Source organism: Tachysurus vachellii, chromosome 9, assembly GCF_030014155.1.
Source record: "Tachysurus vachellii isolate PV-2020 chromosome 9, HZAU_Pvac_v1, whole genome shotgun sequence".
Lineage (NCBI taxonomy): Eukaryota > Metazoa > Chordata > Actinopteri > Siluriformes > Bagridae > Tachysurus > Tachysurus vachellii.
In genome coordinates this window covers 14333051-14346840 of record NC_083468.1, presented here as the reverse complement: position 1 = coordinate 14346840, position 13790 = coordinate 14333051, and the positions used below count along the sequence as shown (strand labels likewise).

The following is a 13790-nucleotide window of genomic DNA, read 5'->3' as shown; positions in this document are numbered from 1 at the left end:
TGTAAGGTGTATTTCTGCCTTGCGACCAGTGTTTCTAGATCCACCACAAGCCAGACTAGGATTAAGCCATTACTGAAGATTATTAGTAGTATTAGTATTATTATTATTAATATTTATTTATTTGTTTGCTTATTTATTTTATTAGTTGTTGATCTTCAGTAAGTGCTTCAGCCTGGTCACACTTTCAGTGGAGACTGGAACATTGGGTGTTACACAGGAATACAGCTAGAATGGGACAGCGGGTCATGGAAGGGGAGCACACTCTCACACATGTCACAAACTGACACCTAGAGAAAATGCAGTCTAGCCATTTAATCTTCCGACATGTTTCTGGGAGGAAACTGAAGAATCAAGAATAAAGCCATGCAGACAAGAAGAGAACATGTACTCTCCTGGTCATGGGCACCATGTATATACTCAATTGCATACTCATTCACACTTAAGGGGTAATTTAGCATCACAGATCCACCTGCAACTATATTTTTGAGAGGAGACAGGAAACTGGAGAACCCAGAGGAACCATGCAGAACTCCACACGGAGAGTAACCTGAGCTCAGGTTTCAACCAAGCAATGCTACCAACTGCACCACTTTGCCCCTATAATATGATTATATTTTATCATTTTCATATATGTTTTATATTTATTTTGTTATTTCTCAGCCTGTCAGTCTGCCATATGTCTGTCAAGTATATCAAAATATCAAAGTGCTTTATTCTGAGCATAGTATAAAACTTAAACTCTTTTTAATTTGTAAGTCTTGTCTTTTTCGCGCTAACAACATTTACAGATTTGGTGTAATATTCTCCGGGGTGTAAAGTGTCATATCAGATACTTGTAACTACTGATTAAGCTACAAGTGACTACAATATAAACAAATCAAAAATATAAAAACATGATATAAGGGGACACTAAATGCTATTAAATGAATAATAAACAGATTGTTTTGCTTTCTGAGGAATTTCTAATGTATTTAGGAAGCAAAGGAAATGTTCTAAGAATGTAGGAATAACAGCTTAGCAAAGTGCCTGAGATGCTCAGCTTCACCACATCAGAACATTACGCTGCTACTAAACCATTTAGGACTTAAAGTGTCATAAACATCTGTAGACAGTTAGATAAGGACTTCTAAGTGCTTATTTGCATAGTACTCATTATGACTATCTACTAAGCTTAGCATTTAGACAAAAGACAAAACTGACAGAGTGGAGAAGCAAGTTGATCATCTTCTATTGGTCTTAAGTTCAATAGTGCAGTGGCTACAATGACCGCCCCAGCATTCCTCTGAAACATTCCTAGACTGCCCCATCTTACGCCTACCACACAGACGCTTGTTAAAATCAGACCAGGACACGTTTACAGAGATATATACAGATGTGGCTCCCACACGCCACCCTACAATTTGAGCCCCCGGAAAAGTTGATGAGGCAGCAGAAAGCCTGTGTTAGCCAGACAGGATGGGAGCAGAGGCTAGCAAGAGGTGACTGAGGCGAAGAGGGCTGAACGTAGCCTCTCTCTCTCTCTCTCTCTCTCTCTCTCTCTCTCTCTCTCTATCTCTCTCCTTTCTATCCTCAGTGGAGAGCTCAGGCCCAGAGGGGGCCCTGCACTCCCTGTGGTTGCAGCTGCTTGCTAGTAATTAGGAGCGGCCACTGCACCACAGCACCCTCTCATTAGCAGGGAGGGTCAGCAGGACACACAGCATCCTTTTCTCTGTCTCTATCTCTGTCTGTCTCTTGTCTCCTTCTTGCTCTCTGGCAAAAAAAAAAGTGCCAGCTCTGGCCAGCCACAGAGACAGGCTGGAATTCACCCTAGTCTGCGCTCGCTAAATATAAACAGCGCAAGCCAGCTCAGTCTGCTCTGCTCCACCACTGCCTCCCACACACATCCCTTTCATTCACGGATGTCTCCACCAACTACTCCTCAGCACTCTTTCTTGTAAGGAGAATACACCGTACATGAGTTTTTGGGTTGGGCTGATGTAAAACATTGCATCCTCCAGCAATAGAGGACTCTGTGTGATTCATCCATTATACTGCATGTGCAGCTTTTTTCTAAGACTATAAGGGCTCCTGTTTAAGGATTCGATAATGGAAAAAGAAGTACCGTGTCAGAACCTGGATGCGCCCCATTCACACCCTCTCAAAATATCATTTGCACCGTCTTGCCAGCGAAAGAACTTTCTTGCCGCACTGGCGGAAAGCTAATTGAGGTTTTTGCTCACTCTCTTGAGGGTGATAACATAACAGCCAGTTGCCCCCCCCTTCCCGCCCTCCAGCTCGCTCCCACTCATCCCCGTCTCTCCGACAGCAAGTGTGGAGCTTGCAGTTCATTCGAGTGAGAAACTCCAAATTTACAGGACAGGCCAATTATCAGCATAACACCAGCGCTGGGTGGGATCCAAACAGGGAGGCAGGCAGACAGAGAGACAGCTGAGAGGAGCATCAGCATCTGTACTCTCTGCCCTGGCCTACAACATCAGCAAAAAAAAATAAAAAATTACAGAGAAATACAAGGAAAGGGAAAAAAGTTTGTGTGAAATCACTTTGTAGCCCAGTGCTGAATTAATGAAATGTATTCATTTATGCTGGAGTAAGGAGTTTCAAGTCTAATTTAATTGAAACTACTGGCTGAAGTGGCAGGGAGTGGCTGTTTAAAATGCACCACTTTGCAAGTCATCATTGGGAACGTATTATTTTAGCAGGGCTTGAGTCTTTACATGTAACCATAGCTCTACACACAACACATACTGACTAGTAATTAATAGTTATTGCATCCAGCAGATTTCAAATGTCAGCATCTGGATCTTAGTTAGAGGTTATCACTGGTGTTAGAGATGACTTCTCACTGAAGGCTAGACAGAGATGCCTCATACTCCTTTATTATGGAGCATGTATGTGTGTATGTGTGCGTGTGTGTGTGTGCAATAGAGTGTAGTCGTTTGTATATATGTATGTTTATGTGTGTATGCACATGATTGCAGGTGTGTGGATGTGGGTGGGGGTGTGCACGCATGCATGTAGGGGTGTGTGTGTTCTTTCACCGTATGACTTTGTTGTTTCTCTAAAGTTGGTTATTAGTATACTATGCTCATTGTGGAGATCAGTTTAAATCTTTATGTGTATATTTGCACTATCACCAGTTTGTATTCACAGCACTGAAGCATCTTAAATAGGCTAATTAAATAAACTGGCAATGCAGCACACTGTTTCTTCCAGAATTATGAGACGTGCTCTAGAAAGCCTTGCTGACCTGTTATACAGTCCGTAATTGAAAAATCTGTCAAAAAAGGCTCCTTTCAAGAGGAAGACATGACACACTTCTGTTTTTGCATCATATTGATATTGTTGCTGCTCTGATATTGTTGCAGAGGGTTCAGGGTGACATTTTGTGCTCTGTTCTGCTCTCAGAATGACTCTTGCAGTCTAAGCTGATTGAACCATTGGGATTGTTTTGTCTCTGAGTGGGCTGAGTATAACCCTAACAGTATTTTGTGCTGATGCGAGTTGAGTCTCCCTCTCTTCTTGACTCCATGCTGTGTATTCACACCATATTAAAAACGGAAGAGGTGTAGACCCTGTCATGAACACTGCACCATCCTTCAGGAATGTTCCCCTGGATGCCCCTTACATGCATCCTGGAGGAGGAAGAGGAGGAAAGCAGGAAAAGAAGGGAAGGAAAGAAACTGGCGAGTCTTGCAGCTCAGCTTGGTCCTGACAAGCTAATTGTAAAGCTTTGCAGGGGCGGATTTCTGCCATAATAGTGCAGGAGGGCAGAATTATCCCGTAACATGGCCTCCTTCTCCCTCCTCCGTTTTCCTCAGCCTATTTGTCTTTCACCACAGTTTGAGCTCTGATTTACTTTTCAAGCTCTCAAACCCTGTAATTACTATCCTTGACGATGAAGTGCACCTGTCTTGTCTGGACTGCAGCGTGGAATTTTTAGGCAGAAATGTGCTATTAAATTAGCTCCCGCAATCAAGTGGGTCTTAATTACCCTAGTGGACTTAAAACAGTGCTAATAAGAGATGCCTCTCCTGGAATAAAAAAATGAGCTCTCCAGTTTGCTAGATTGTGTAGCGACAGCACTTTGCCTCATGGATAACAGAGCATAATATGATAAGTGCCATTGTAAGTAAGGACTCCAGGGGACAGTTCTGCAAAAGCATGCAACAAAACCTGTTTAAGTGGGGAGAGAGACAGAGAAAGAGAGAAAGAGAAAGAGATGGATGCAAGAGGTTAAAGGCATTATACCCGGTTTCTTTTCAGTAGACTGTTTTTTTGTTTTTTTTTTAAATAAATTTCTTTGTGCACATGTGTGTTCCTCCTGCCTAACAACGTCCTCTGTACACCATTAAGCAGGCTCACTGGGGGTAATTGCCCAAGTCATTAAAAGTTTGATGATTTCGCTGTTGGGAGGAGCATTGCTCGCCCTTGCTCAGGCTCACTTTGACATAGGCACGCTGCATGCTCACGACTCTCATTCTCTCTCTCTTTCTTACGTCTATCTCACATCATCTGTTCTTCAGCACTTTTATAGAAATGCACACCACACATTTCTTACACAATTGGAGTCTCAGAAGGTCTTGAGTTAACACTGTTTTTCTTTAATGGCTTAAAACAAGCTTGATTATAGAATGGAGGCCTGCGAGAGACGAGTTAAAAGGTTGCGCTAGTCATAGCTACTTTTATACTGTAGATATCTGGCCTCGCAATATTTGCTAAATTTATAGTGGATTATTTAAAGTGAAGTAAGTTTTGTTTTTAGTGTAATTACATTAGCTTGCAGTAGTAGGTTTTGAGGGGAAATAGTGTAGGTGGCTTTTGTGTGTAATGTCTGGCTGATGTCAACATTTACATCATTCCCCACCTCCCCTCCTAGCCGCGAGACTGTGTAGTGTCTGATGATTCATTGTAATAGCGAAAACAAAATCATCTAAGTGCACCAGATCATGATTAGTTCATTCAGAGAGTTGTCATGAAATTCTTGCTCCCACGTGTTCGATTTTTACTTAATTGCAGCATCAGTAGCATTAATGTTATTTTGTGATTTTAGTTTTAAACACAGCTCGTGTTAAAAAGTCTGCCAAATAAATTTAGTTAGAATCTTGTTTGTTAAGTTTTACCCAGTTTCCCAGCTTCAAATGTGTCTCACATTTTGGAGAAATTAGACAAATTGGAAGCATTTCCTGTAGTATAAATGATCAGATTCAGCATACAGTGGATATCACTGACCTGATCCTCAGACACTGCCAACATTTATGCTCTTTTCTGGCCAGACATAAGAATCTTTTAGGTTGCAGTCTGATTGGCTGTCTGCACTTCTGTACACGTACACTTCCGTGCACCTGTTTCCAGCGGAAAAGCACCCTGACACAATGAACCTTTTGCTGAAAATTATAGTCAGCAGGCTGAAAAAAGTTCCATTATTAAAGAGCTTTTGTTTGAAGCAGCTTCTCTCACAGGTTTTCTGTGAAAGTAAGAGGGATTTGGTTATGTATATTATAGCAAAAGCTCAAAGTCGGGCTTGTGACACTAAGGCATCACTGTTATTTAGCCATTGTAGAGACAAGAAGACCTAGAGAAACCAAGGTCAACCCACCACGGCCACAGCTGGCCTGCTCGACCCCCCGGGCTTCCAGAACTGCAGAACCCTGCCATGAATTGTAGTCCCCTGGATTTATTTGACTCTGATATGATCAGACAGTTAGGAGAGACCCCTGTCTCTGCTTCTTAGGCCTGCTTATCCCTTTGCTAGGAAACTTGGCCTCATACAGTAACCGCAATATGAAGACAGGAATTGACATGTAGCACTTATGCTGCATCTCCTACTCCTACATTTTCCCCCATTATAAAAGAAACACAGACATCTACACCTTCATTGCCCCAGACTGTTAGAGCCTACCATGGCTTGTTTCACATGCTGGCTATCATCCCTAAGGACAGCTTGTGATGCACTTCTTGACTGACAAGCCAATCCTTGTCAAAAAATCATGCAAAGACAAACACAGACACACGACAAGCATGATGGCACATACACACATATACTCCCACAGATGTAGTGAGACAAACAGATAAATACTTAAAAAAAAATATGAAACATTATTTCCCTCTGTACAATATATTCCATCACCACATTCAAGGCTTGCAGAATGCATCCACTGCCAAATGTTTTCCCCATTTCCTTTTCTGATCTTTTTTAAACTCTCTTCATCACAATTCCATATTCTTCTGTTATCATCCCTAGTTACATATTTATTACATTCACATTAAACCTCGGAGAGAAAAGCAGATGATAGAGTGGAGGAACCAAAGACAGACCAATCAGAGTTGCTTGTAGCTGGATCTGAGATACACTGGAAACCTGCTCACTAGAAAAAAAAAGTTTTGAAAAGGTCAGCGTTTTCATTTCTGGCATACAATTAGATGAGAAATGCTAATATAATTACTGCATGTCTGGCATTGCAGGTCATCAGAGTGACCTTATCAGAGGCTACGCAAAAGTTAGAAAAGAACTAGGGAGAAGTTTGTCATACAGTATATGACTCATAGTTAGACTTCTTTGTTTAGGTACTCAATATCTCTTAGTTGTCAGTCGAAGCTGTTCCCAAAATATCTTTTCATATTGACCAAACCGTTTGGACCTCCGAATCATCAATAGACTAATCCTCCAATTTTACAAGAAACATGAAGGTTTCAAACCTTCTCTCAAAACACATAACTGGTTCTGTTGTTAATATTTCACTTGGTTTATAATGGTATACTCTATTAATACTCTCCATGTTTTAAAAGCACGCATTTTACATTTACAGCATTTAGCAGACGCCCTTATCCAGAGTGACTTACATCTTATCTCATTTTTATACAACTGAGCAATTGAGGGTTAAGGGCCTTGCTCAGGGGCCCAGCAGTGGTAGCTTGATGGACGTACAGTAGGAATCGAACTCGCAACCTTCCAATTGGTAGCCCAACACCTTAACCACTAGGCTACCACATCCCACATTCATATCTTTTAGCAAATTTTGCTGAACCACATCCTACGAGGATGCATGTAGTGGGTGTGTCTGTGTGTTTCAGTGATCAGAAATGTTGTCTCATGTAATCTCTAGCAGTCACCAGTGACTATGGGGGTGTTTTCTGGGAGCAATGCCATGACCTATATATAATGTATTTTACGAAAATAGGGTCATAAAACTGTGTCTTGGTTCAAGCTTGGGAGTGTCATTTTCTCATGGTGTTGTACAACAATAGTTGCATAATTACTTGCACTGATTATGTTGAAACACATCAGGACTGTGGGAGTGCTGCTAGGTTTTGTTCATTGTCATGTTTATATTGATGTCATACATATTTCCTTTTTATAGTCTGGCTTTGGGAGGATATGTTTCCTGTGTGTGGTCTGCCACATGAAAGTGTCGGCGTGTGTGTGAGTGTGTGTGTGAGTATCCTGCTGTGCAGGTGAAATTAAGTCCTGTCCTGGATCAGCCGGCCCATGCATGCTGAGCAGCAGTTGGACAGAAAAATGTCCTAGCATAGTCCACCACAGCAGGCTTTCACTGTACTTGCAAGGGCATGCTAGACATCTTCCAATACCCCTATCTGTATCTGTATTAGGATTCGCGGCCTATACCCTCAGAAACACTGGGAAACCCTGTAAATTAGAAAAGAAAGCCAAGAGCTAGAGATGCCAGCACTGCCAGCATGGGCACTGTCGAAGTTCGTTAACATCAAACACATCACTTGGGTCTTATTTGGTCCGAATTAGAAATGTGCACATGACCCTAAACGCATAGTATATTACTGAATTTGGTCTTTGTTTGTCTGGCTGTTCACACTTACCCACATGAAAGTAAAAATTCTGTGCCAGAATACTTTTTTGTATTACGTACCATGGAATCTGTAGTCTCAATCAGCTGCCTTTGTTTCAAGCTTTCTAAACAATGTAACTTACAACCAATTGATGAAATGTTTGGTCCCTAAAATGTAACATGTAATACTTCAACTACAAGCTCAAATTAAAGTGCTAGAATCAATACCTTACTGTGATTTTGATCACTGCTTCTCTACTGTTATCTGCTGTGCCTTCTTTACACCCCACCCCGGCAGATCTGATCCTGGGAGATTTCGTGTTGTGTTGTGATATGTGGAGCAGATTGGCATTGCCACAGCTATGTGTTTTTCTGCTGGGGAAGAGAAAGCAAGACTAATGACATTTGGGAACGCAATGTTTTTTACTGGGTCTTGGGATTAAGAGAAAAACAGTGCAGGCTGCTCTCAGCTTGCTCTTCATCCTGGACTGCTCAGGTACAAAAGGACTGCCTTCTCTACTGGCTCAGCCAGAACCAGCGTTTTTACACTTCCTCCTCTCTCGGCTCTTGCAGGATGGACAAATGCATCTGTAACATTTACACTTGTACTGAAGTTGTGTTATGAAGATTTCAGTTAGGACACTACATGTCTTTCATTATACAGCAAGACTAGAAGCTGGCACGGTTGTTAGTTTAACTCTGTGCACCTTTACATTGGATTTTGAATGGGACAATGGCTATGAGGCTGAAATGAATTAATGGTATTGATATTCGCACTGATGAAACCATACGGGCATCACAGCCATATTAATATTTAATCGTTTCTGTCTGACTGTGCTCTAGAGCAGAGCCAATAATTCAGCAAAAACGTCCAGTTATTAATAGAGGACAACTGTGACATAAAAACTGAATATGATTTTGATTGTAATCTTGTTGAATTTTTGTATATGTCAGATGAATCACTCTAAATTCCCATTACTTGAATACGGAGTAATGAGAGAGGATTGGTCTTGTTTGGAGGACATTGAGCACTGTAATCACCTGCAATTTGCAACATGTGACATTACTCCTACTCCACTGGTACTGACCCACGTGCTGTGTGCTTTCACAGACACTCTATAGCTCATTGGATTATATTGCACTGAAAAGGTTGCTGCAAGCTGTGACCAATTAAAATTGAACAAAGCCAGCACATCTACTTAGCTCTGTTTAGTAGGTCAAAGAAATTGGCGGAAGTAAATGCACACACATTCACACTCCCTATGACTCCTTTTTGCCTAAGGCACTACTTTTCTAAGCCACAGCTTTACCATCCATGGATATTTTGCCATGTGCCATGCCAACCTGTTCTGTATAAGAGCAGATTACCACCCTTCTGTATACTATCATTCTGCCACTTCAATATCACATATGCAAATCTGCAGTTCACCTCTTTTATACACTGCGTCTTAAAGTAGAACATGTCAGAGAACTAAGCTTTTCCTTTTCCTTTATGCTTTTATGCCTTTCAACTTTTTCTGTTCTGAATTGACTTCCTTTTGTGAATGATGCTTGAAAGATTTTCCTGGATTTATGCTGTATATACTGCAGGTAAAGGTAAGCAGCATAGCACAGCTTATAGAGCCTGAAGCCTGCGAATAGGTCATCTGTTTATGGCTCAGGTTTCTACAGCATTGATCTGTGAGCTGCAGTAGTGTACTCGTGTTACAGTTAGAGCAGTTACAGGACAGGGCTGTGAGCAAGAGCATGGGAAGAGTGATGACCCTGATTGTGCAGGCTTGGAGCCATACATGCAGCTGTCCTTATTGATGACCCACAGTGACACAAACATGGTCGATGAGCTGCCCAGTGGCCAAAAGAGCCTGGACAAGGACTTAAAAGCTAAGACAGGACTTCTGAATCTAGACAGTCCACACTATAAGGACTCCAGTCAACAAATCATCTATAAACTGTTAACAACCTGGCAGGTGGATGTCATCAATCAGCCTGTCAACTAATTCTGAATAATATGTTTATGCTTGTTGATGTTTAGATGACTATCACAACACTTTCAGCTCAACCATTTTATCTGGACTTTTAGTAGACATTTAAAATTTTTAAATTAGTAAACGTCTACAAATGGGTTTAATATTATTATATTTATTTGTTTAATATTGTTATATTGACTATATGCAAGAACTTTTCACTTATTCTAGATGTCATTTTTTGAAATGTAGAATATCAGTTCATCCCTAGTTCCATCAGAGCTGCTGTTCATTCAGTCTCTGTTGTAACCATTTTTATGAATTTTTAAAAACAGCAAACAAACTTCACATTTCAGCCCATGTAGCCTATTGGTGGTTTGTAGAATATATATCATGCAGAATTGTTAAATTGGTGATTTCTGCCATTGTCCAAAGTATTCATGTCCAGTTCCCAAAATTACAGTTTTAGTAGTTATTGTTTCGAATAACTACTGAAGTGATGGCTGACAATTTTTTCCTCTAAGTGAACAAAGCTCATCAAAACAGATCACACACAATGAGCTATGTATACTGATCAATAAGAAAGCCAGAGACACCTTAGTTTGGTAATACATTCTGACAATGACTTTATTGTGATTGGATAACTGCTGGACATCAGTCCTTTTAGAATAAACTATTACACTACAAGCAACAATCCAAAACTATCCTCACTATTATAATTTCACCTTACATGTGGTATACATTTTATTACCTCCTGTCTCTCAGGTCACCTTCACCAAGAGGAAGTTTGGCTTGATGAAGAAGGCCTATGAGCTCAGTGTCCTGTGTGACTGCGAAATCGCCCTGATCATCTTCAACAGCTCCAACAAGCTCTTTCAGTATGCCAGCACTGACATGGACAAAGTCCTGCTCAAATATACAGAGTACAACGAGCCTCATGAGAGCAGGACAAACTCTGACATTGTGGAGGTGAGTGGAGTTTCATTAGCTACTTTGGGTCTGGCTAACAGTCAGTTCAGAGGAGTACACATGGAAACATATGTGAGGATGTGCTTTATCTGCTATTCTCAGGCTGACTAAACATATGAATCCCTAATCTGATATACATATACAGTACACTACCAACACTACCAACTGCTGAAGTCTCCATTGTTTATGACTAAAACAATATATTTGAGTTATGTATATAATTACTGTTATAATTATTATGGCAATGGATTATAACCTGGAAGGAGATTCATTGCACATCACTTTTAAATAGAATGTAATAGTTATAGCTCATATTGTAAATTAAAATTCCAAAAGACTTGTGAAGCTCACACAGCATTGTTAGGGACTCTAGCTGACGGGAAACCATTTCCGTCTCATCCTTGTTCTGGTAGGTTTTCAGGATATCTGCTAGGTCTGATAAGTTTAGCTCAGCTTCAGCCTGAGTCAAAAAGCAAGGCTCACCAAACAGCTACATGAACACTTATACCAGATTCTCACTATGTGATCCTCGCTTTTTGAAATACATGTGGTGTGTATTTCTTTCATTAAAATGCCACCCTCTGTAGCTATTGTTTGTACTTATTTTTACTAAATGAATAGCCACCATGCAGGTGCAGTAGCAGTAATTACAAGAGAAAGGACCTTGCTTGTTTCCCAAACCTGTCTCCTTTGATTGAACTGGTTTTATTGAACACATTTGTCATTAGTCAATCTTTTCATCACAGCTGTGCTGTATTTCTGATTTCTGTGGCTCAGGCCAAATGAAACTCACACACTTTACACCTCCTGTTTGACAAGGGGATTTAATAGCTCAGTCTGACATAGTGTAGAATGCTCTGCAGTATCACAGATCAGAAGGTTAGGAGTTTGATTCCCAGCATAGCCAAACTGCCACACAGTTTCAGGAGTTCCTGATCCTGTCTTATGATCCTATAATTCTAATAAATTGAGATATGTGAATAAAAAATAAATAAAAATCACAGTCTTGGGAACACTGGGCACTGGGTTTAGATGGCAGGCTAATATGTACACACATTTGCATACTTGTTTATGTCTAGAAAAAAGTTAACATGGTCACACATACATAACATAAACAACAGTGTATTTTTGGGAGATAAGAGGAAAACATTGAAAATGGAGGACACGTGAAAACACAACATAGACAGTAACTCAAGTGCTGAATGGACCCTGGAATTACCATGCTGTCTGCTAAATAAAAGTCATTATATAAATGGGCTAAATGGTATGAAAGGTGTCAGCTGTGTAGCATTATTTTTTTATTCATGCTGATGACACTGCAAGTGCATTACCTGCTTGGCAGAGATGCAAAAGAATTACTAGGGTTTTTATTTTCCTATCAAGGGCCCTTATGCTTGCCTTGCCTTCTGCAAACTGCCTTCAGTTGAGTTAAAAAGAAATGTTAATGTAAAAGGATTAGATTCATGATTCATGCGCTTATATAAGTACCACCCCTAACTTTGCTGTTTCTTATCTTCATTTCTGAGGAAGATGCTACAGAATCATGCTCAGGTGTTTTGTGAACTAGACAAAAGATCATTGTTGGCAGCCTGGTTGTACTTCATTTGAGTGCCCCGCTGTGCAGAAGTGTTAAGATTGATGTCTTCAGCAGCTGATGGAGTGACATTTGTGTACAAGTGGCATCTAAGACACACATAGCAGTCAAGAGTAGAAGAGTACAGGCTGGGTGGTGAGATGCTGTTTTTCCCATGTCAGTGCTGAGAGAGCCTGGCTCTGTGCATGAAAATGTCCAACAAAGCAGTTCTTGTCCTTGCTCAGTGCCGATCTGCACAGATTCCCCCTTAACCATGCTGCCTTCTAAGAAAAGCCACCTGAAGCCCGGTCTCTGTTTTCTTATCAACACCATGTGAGTGCAGAGCCAAACAACATGGCCATAATGTAATCCAGGCCTGTTGTCAGCACACCATATCTGCACTATTGCTCATCATGAGCTGTGTTACAGAGCCAGGTAGCAGTTGCCTACCGCATTGGTTTGGTAAGTGGATGTTAAGTGCATCCTCTCTTCTTAAACATCATATTATGTAAGGCTTTGAGGCTGAGGAAGGGTCTGTCCTAAATGAGATAAGAAGACAGAAAAAAAATCTCACAAGAAATACTGAATTGTCTGACTATGAAAATGGCAGACTTGTGTCCCAATAGAGAGTAACACCGATGTGCAGCTATGCTGTCTGCTCTGAATATGCACTCAGCTCATCCTAATGGACATGAAAGGCTCAGAACAAGTATTTAATGGATGAATTCTCATTTCACTGTCATCCCTCACTCTCTTCCTCTCTCCCTCTCATCACTTTTGGTGAATCGTGCTTTACATGAAGACACTTACACTTACCTAAATTAAAGAATTACATTAGGTACTTAGACTGTTTGTTCTAACATTTGCAATTTCCTAGCTTTTTCCATTGGGCAGGATTGGTGCTCGTTCCATGTGAGAAGCCAAATCAAAGGTCACATTCCTCCTCACCAGCACCATCTGTAGATAAAGGCTTGGCCTTGTAGCATGTTAGAACAGATGCCACACTTTCCACAGATGGATGTTTGCCTGGGGTGCAATTTGATAACTTAGTACAAGGCGACGGACTTTGTCTGTTGGGACCAGAGCCATAGACTCAGATCTTGTAGAAGGGTTTCTGAAATAGGGGTAATGGGGTGAAGAGTCCATGTGTATGCCTGTGTATGCATAACTGCAACTCTGTTGTGTGTGTGTGCGTGTGTGTGTACGCGTGTGCATGGCCAGCAAGCAGCAGTTCAGCTTCAGTAACACCCCAGGCGACAGGTGAAGCGTTGCATGAAATCTCCCTTTGTGGATCCTGTCCACTTCTCTGTCTGATTAAAAGTGGCCACGATCCCATCTGTGTCTCCCTTTTCAAAGGTTCCTGGTCTGAAGCGATCCCTTTTATTTACTGAATAGGAGTGCAGGGTTGATGGAGCGTTTCCTCCGAGGTTACAGCTCTCATTCTGGGAGTGTGTGGGGTCTTTAAGGACCACAGGTGTTCTA

General features: G+C 41.1%; 1 protein-coding gene across 8 annotated transcripts in view; it reads left to right on the top strand.

Moving 5' to 3' along the window:
* The window catches only part of mef2aa (myocyte enhancer factor 2aa), an 81280-nt gene that overhangs the window by 28158 nt on the left and 39332 nt on the right, over nt 1-13790 (top strand). For all 8 annotated transcript variants that reach the window (XM_060877819.1, XM_060877820.1, XM_060877818.1 and 5 more), the window contains exon 4: nt 10532-10735. In XM_060877819.1, the coding sequence (XP_060733802.1) occupies nt 10532-10735 (204 nt within the window). The remainder of the gene's footprint in view (nt 1-10531; nt 10736-13790) is intronic.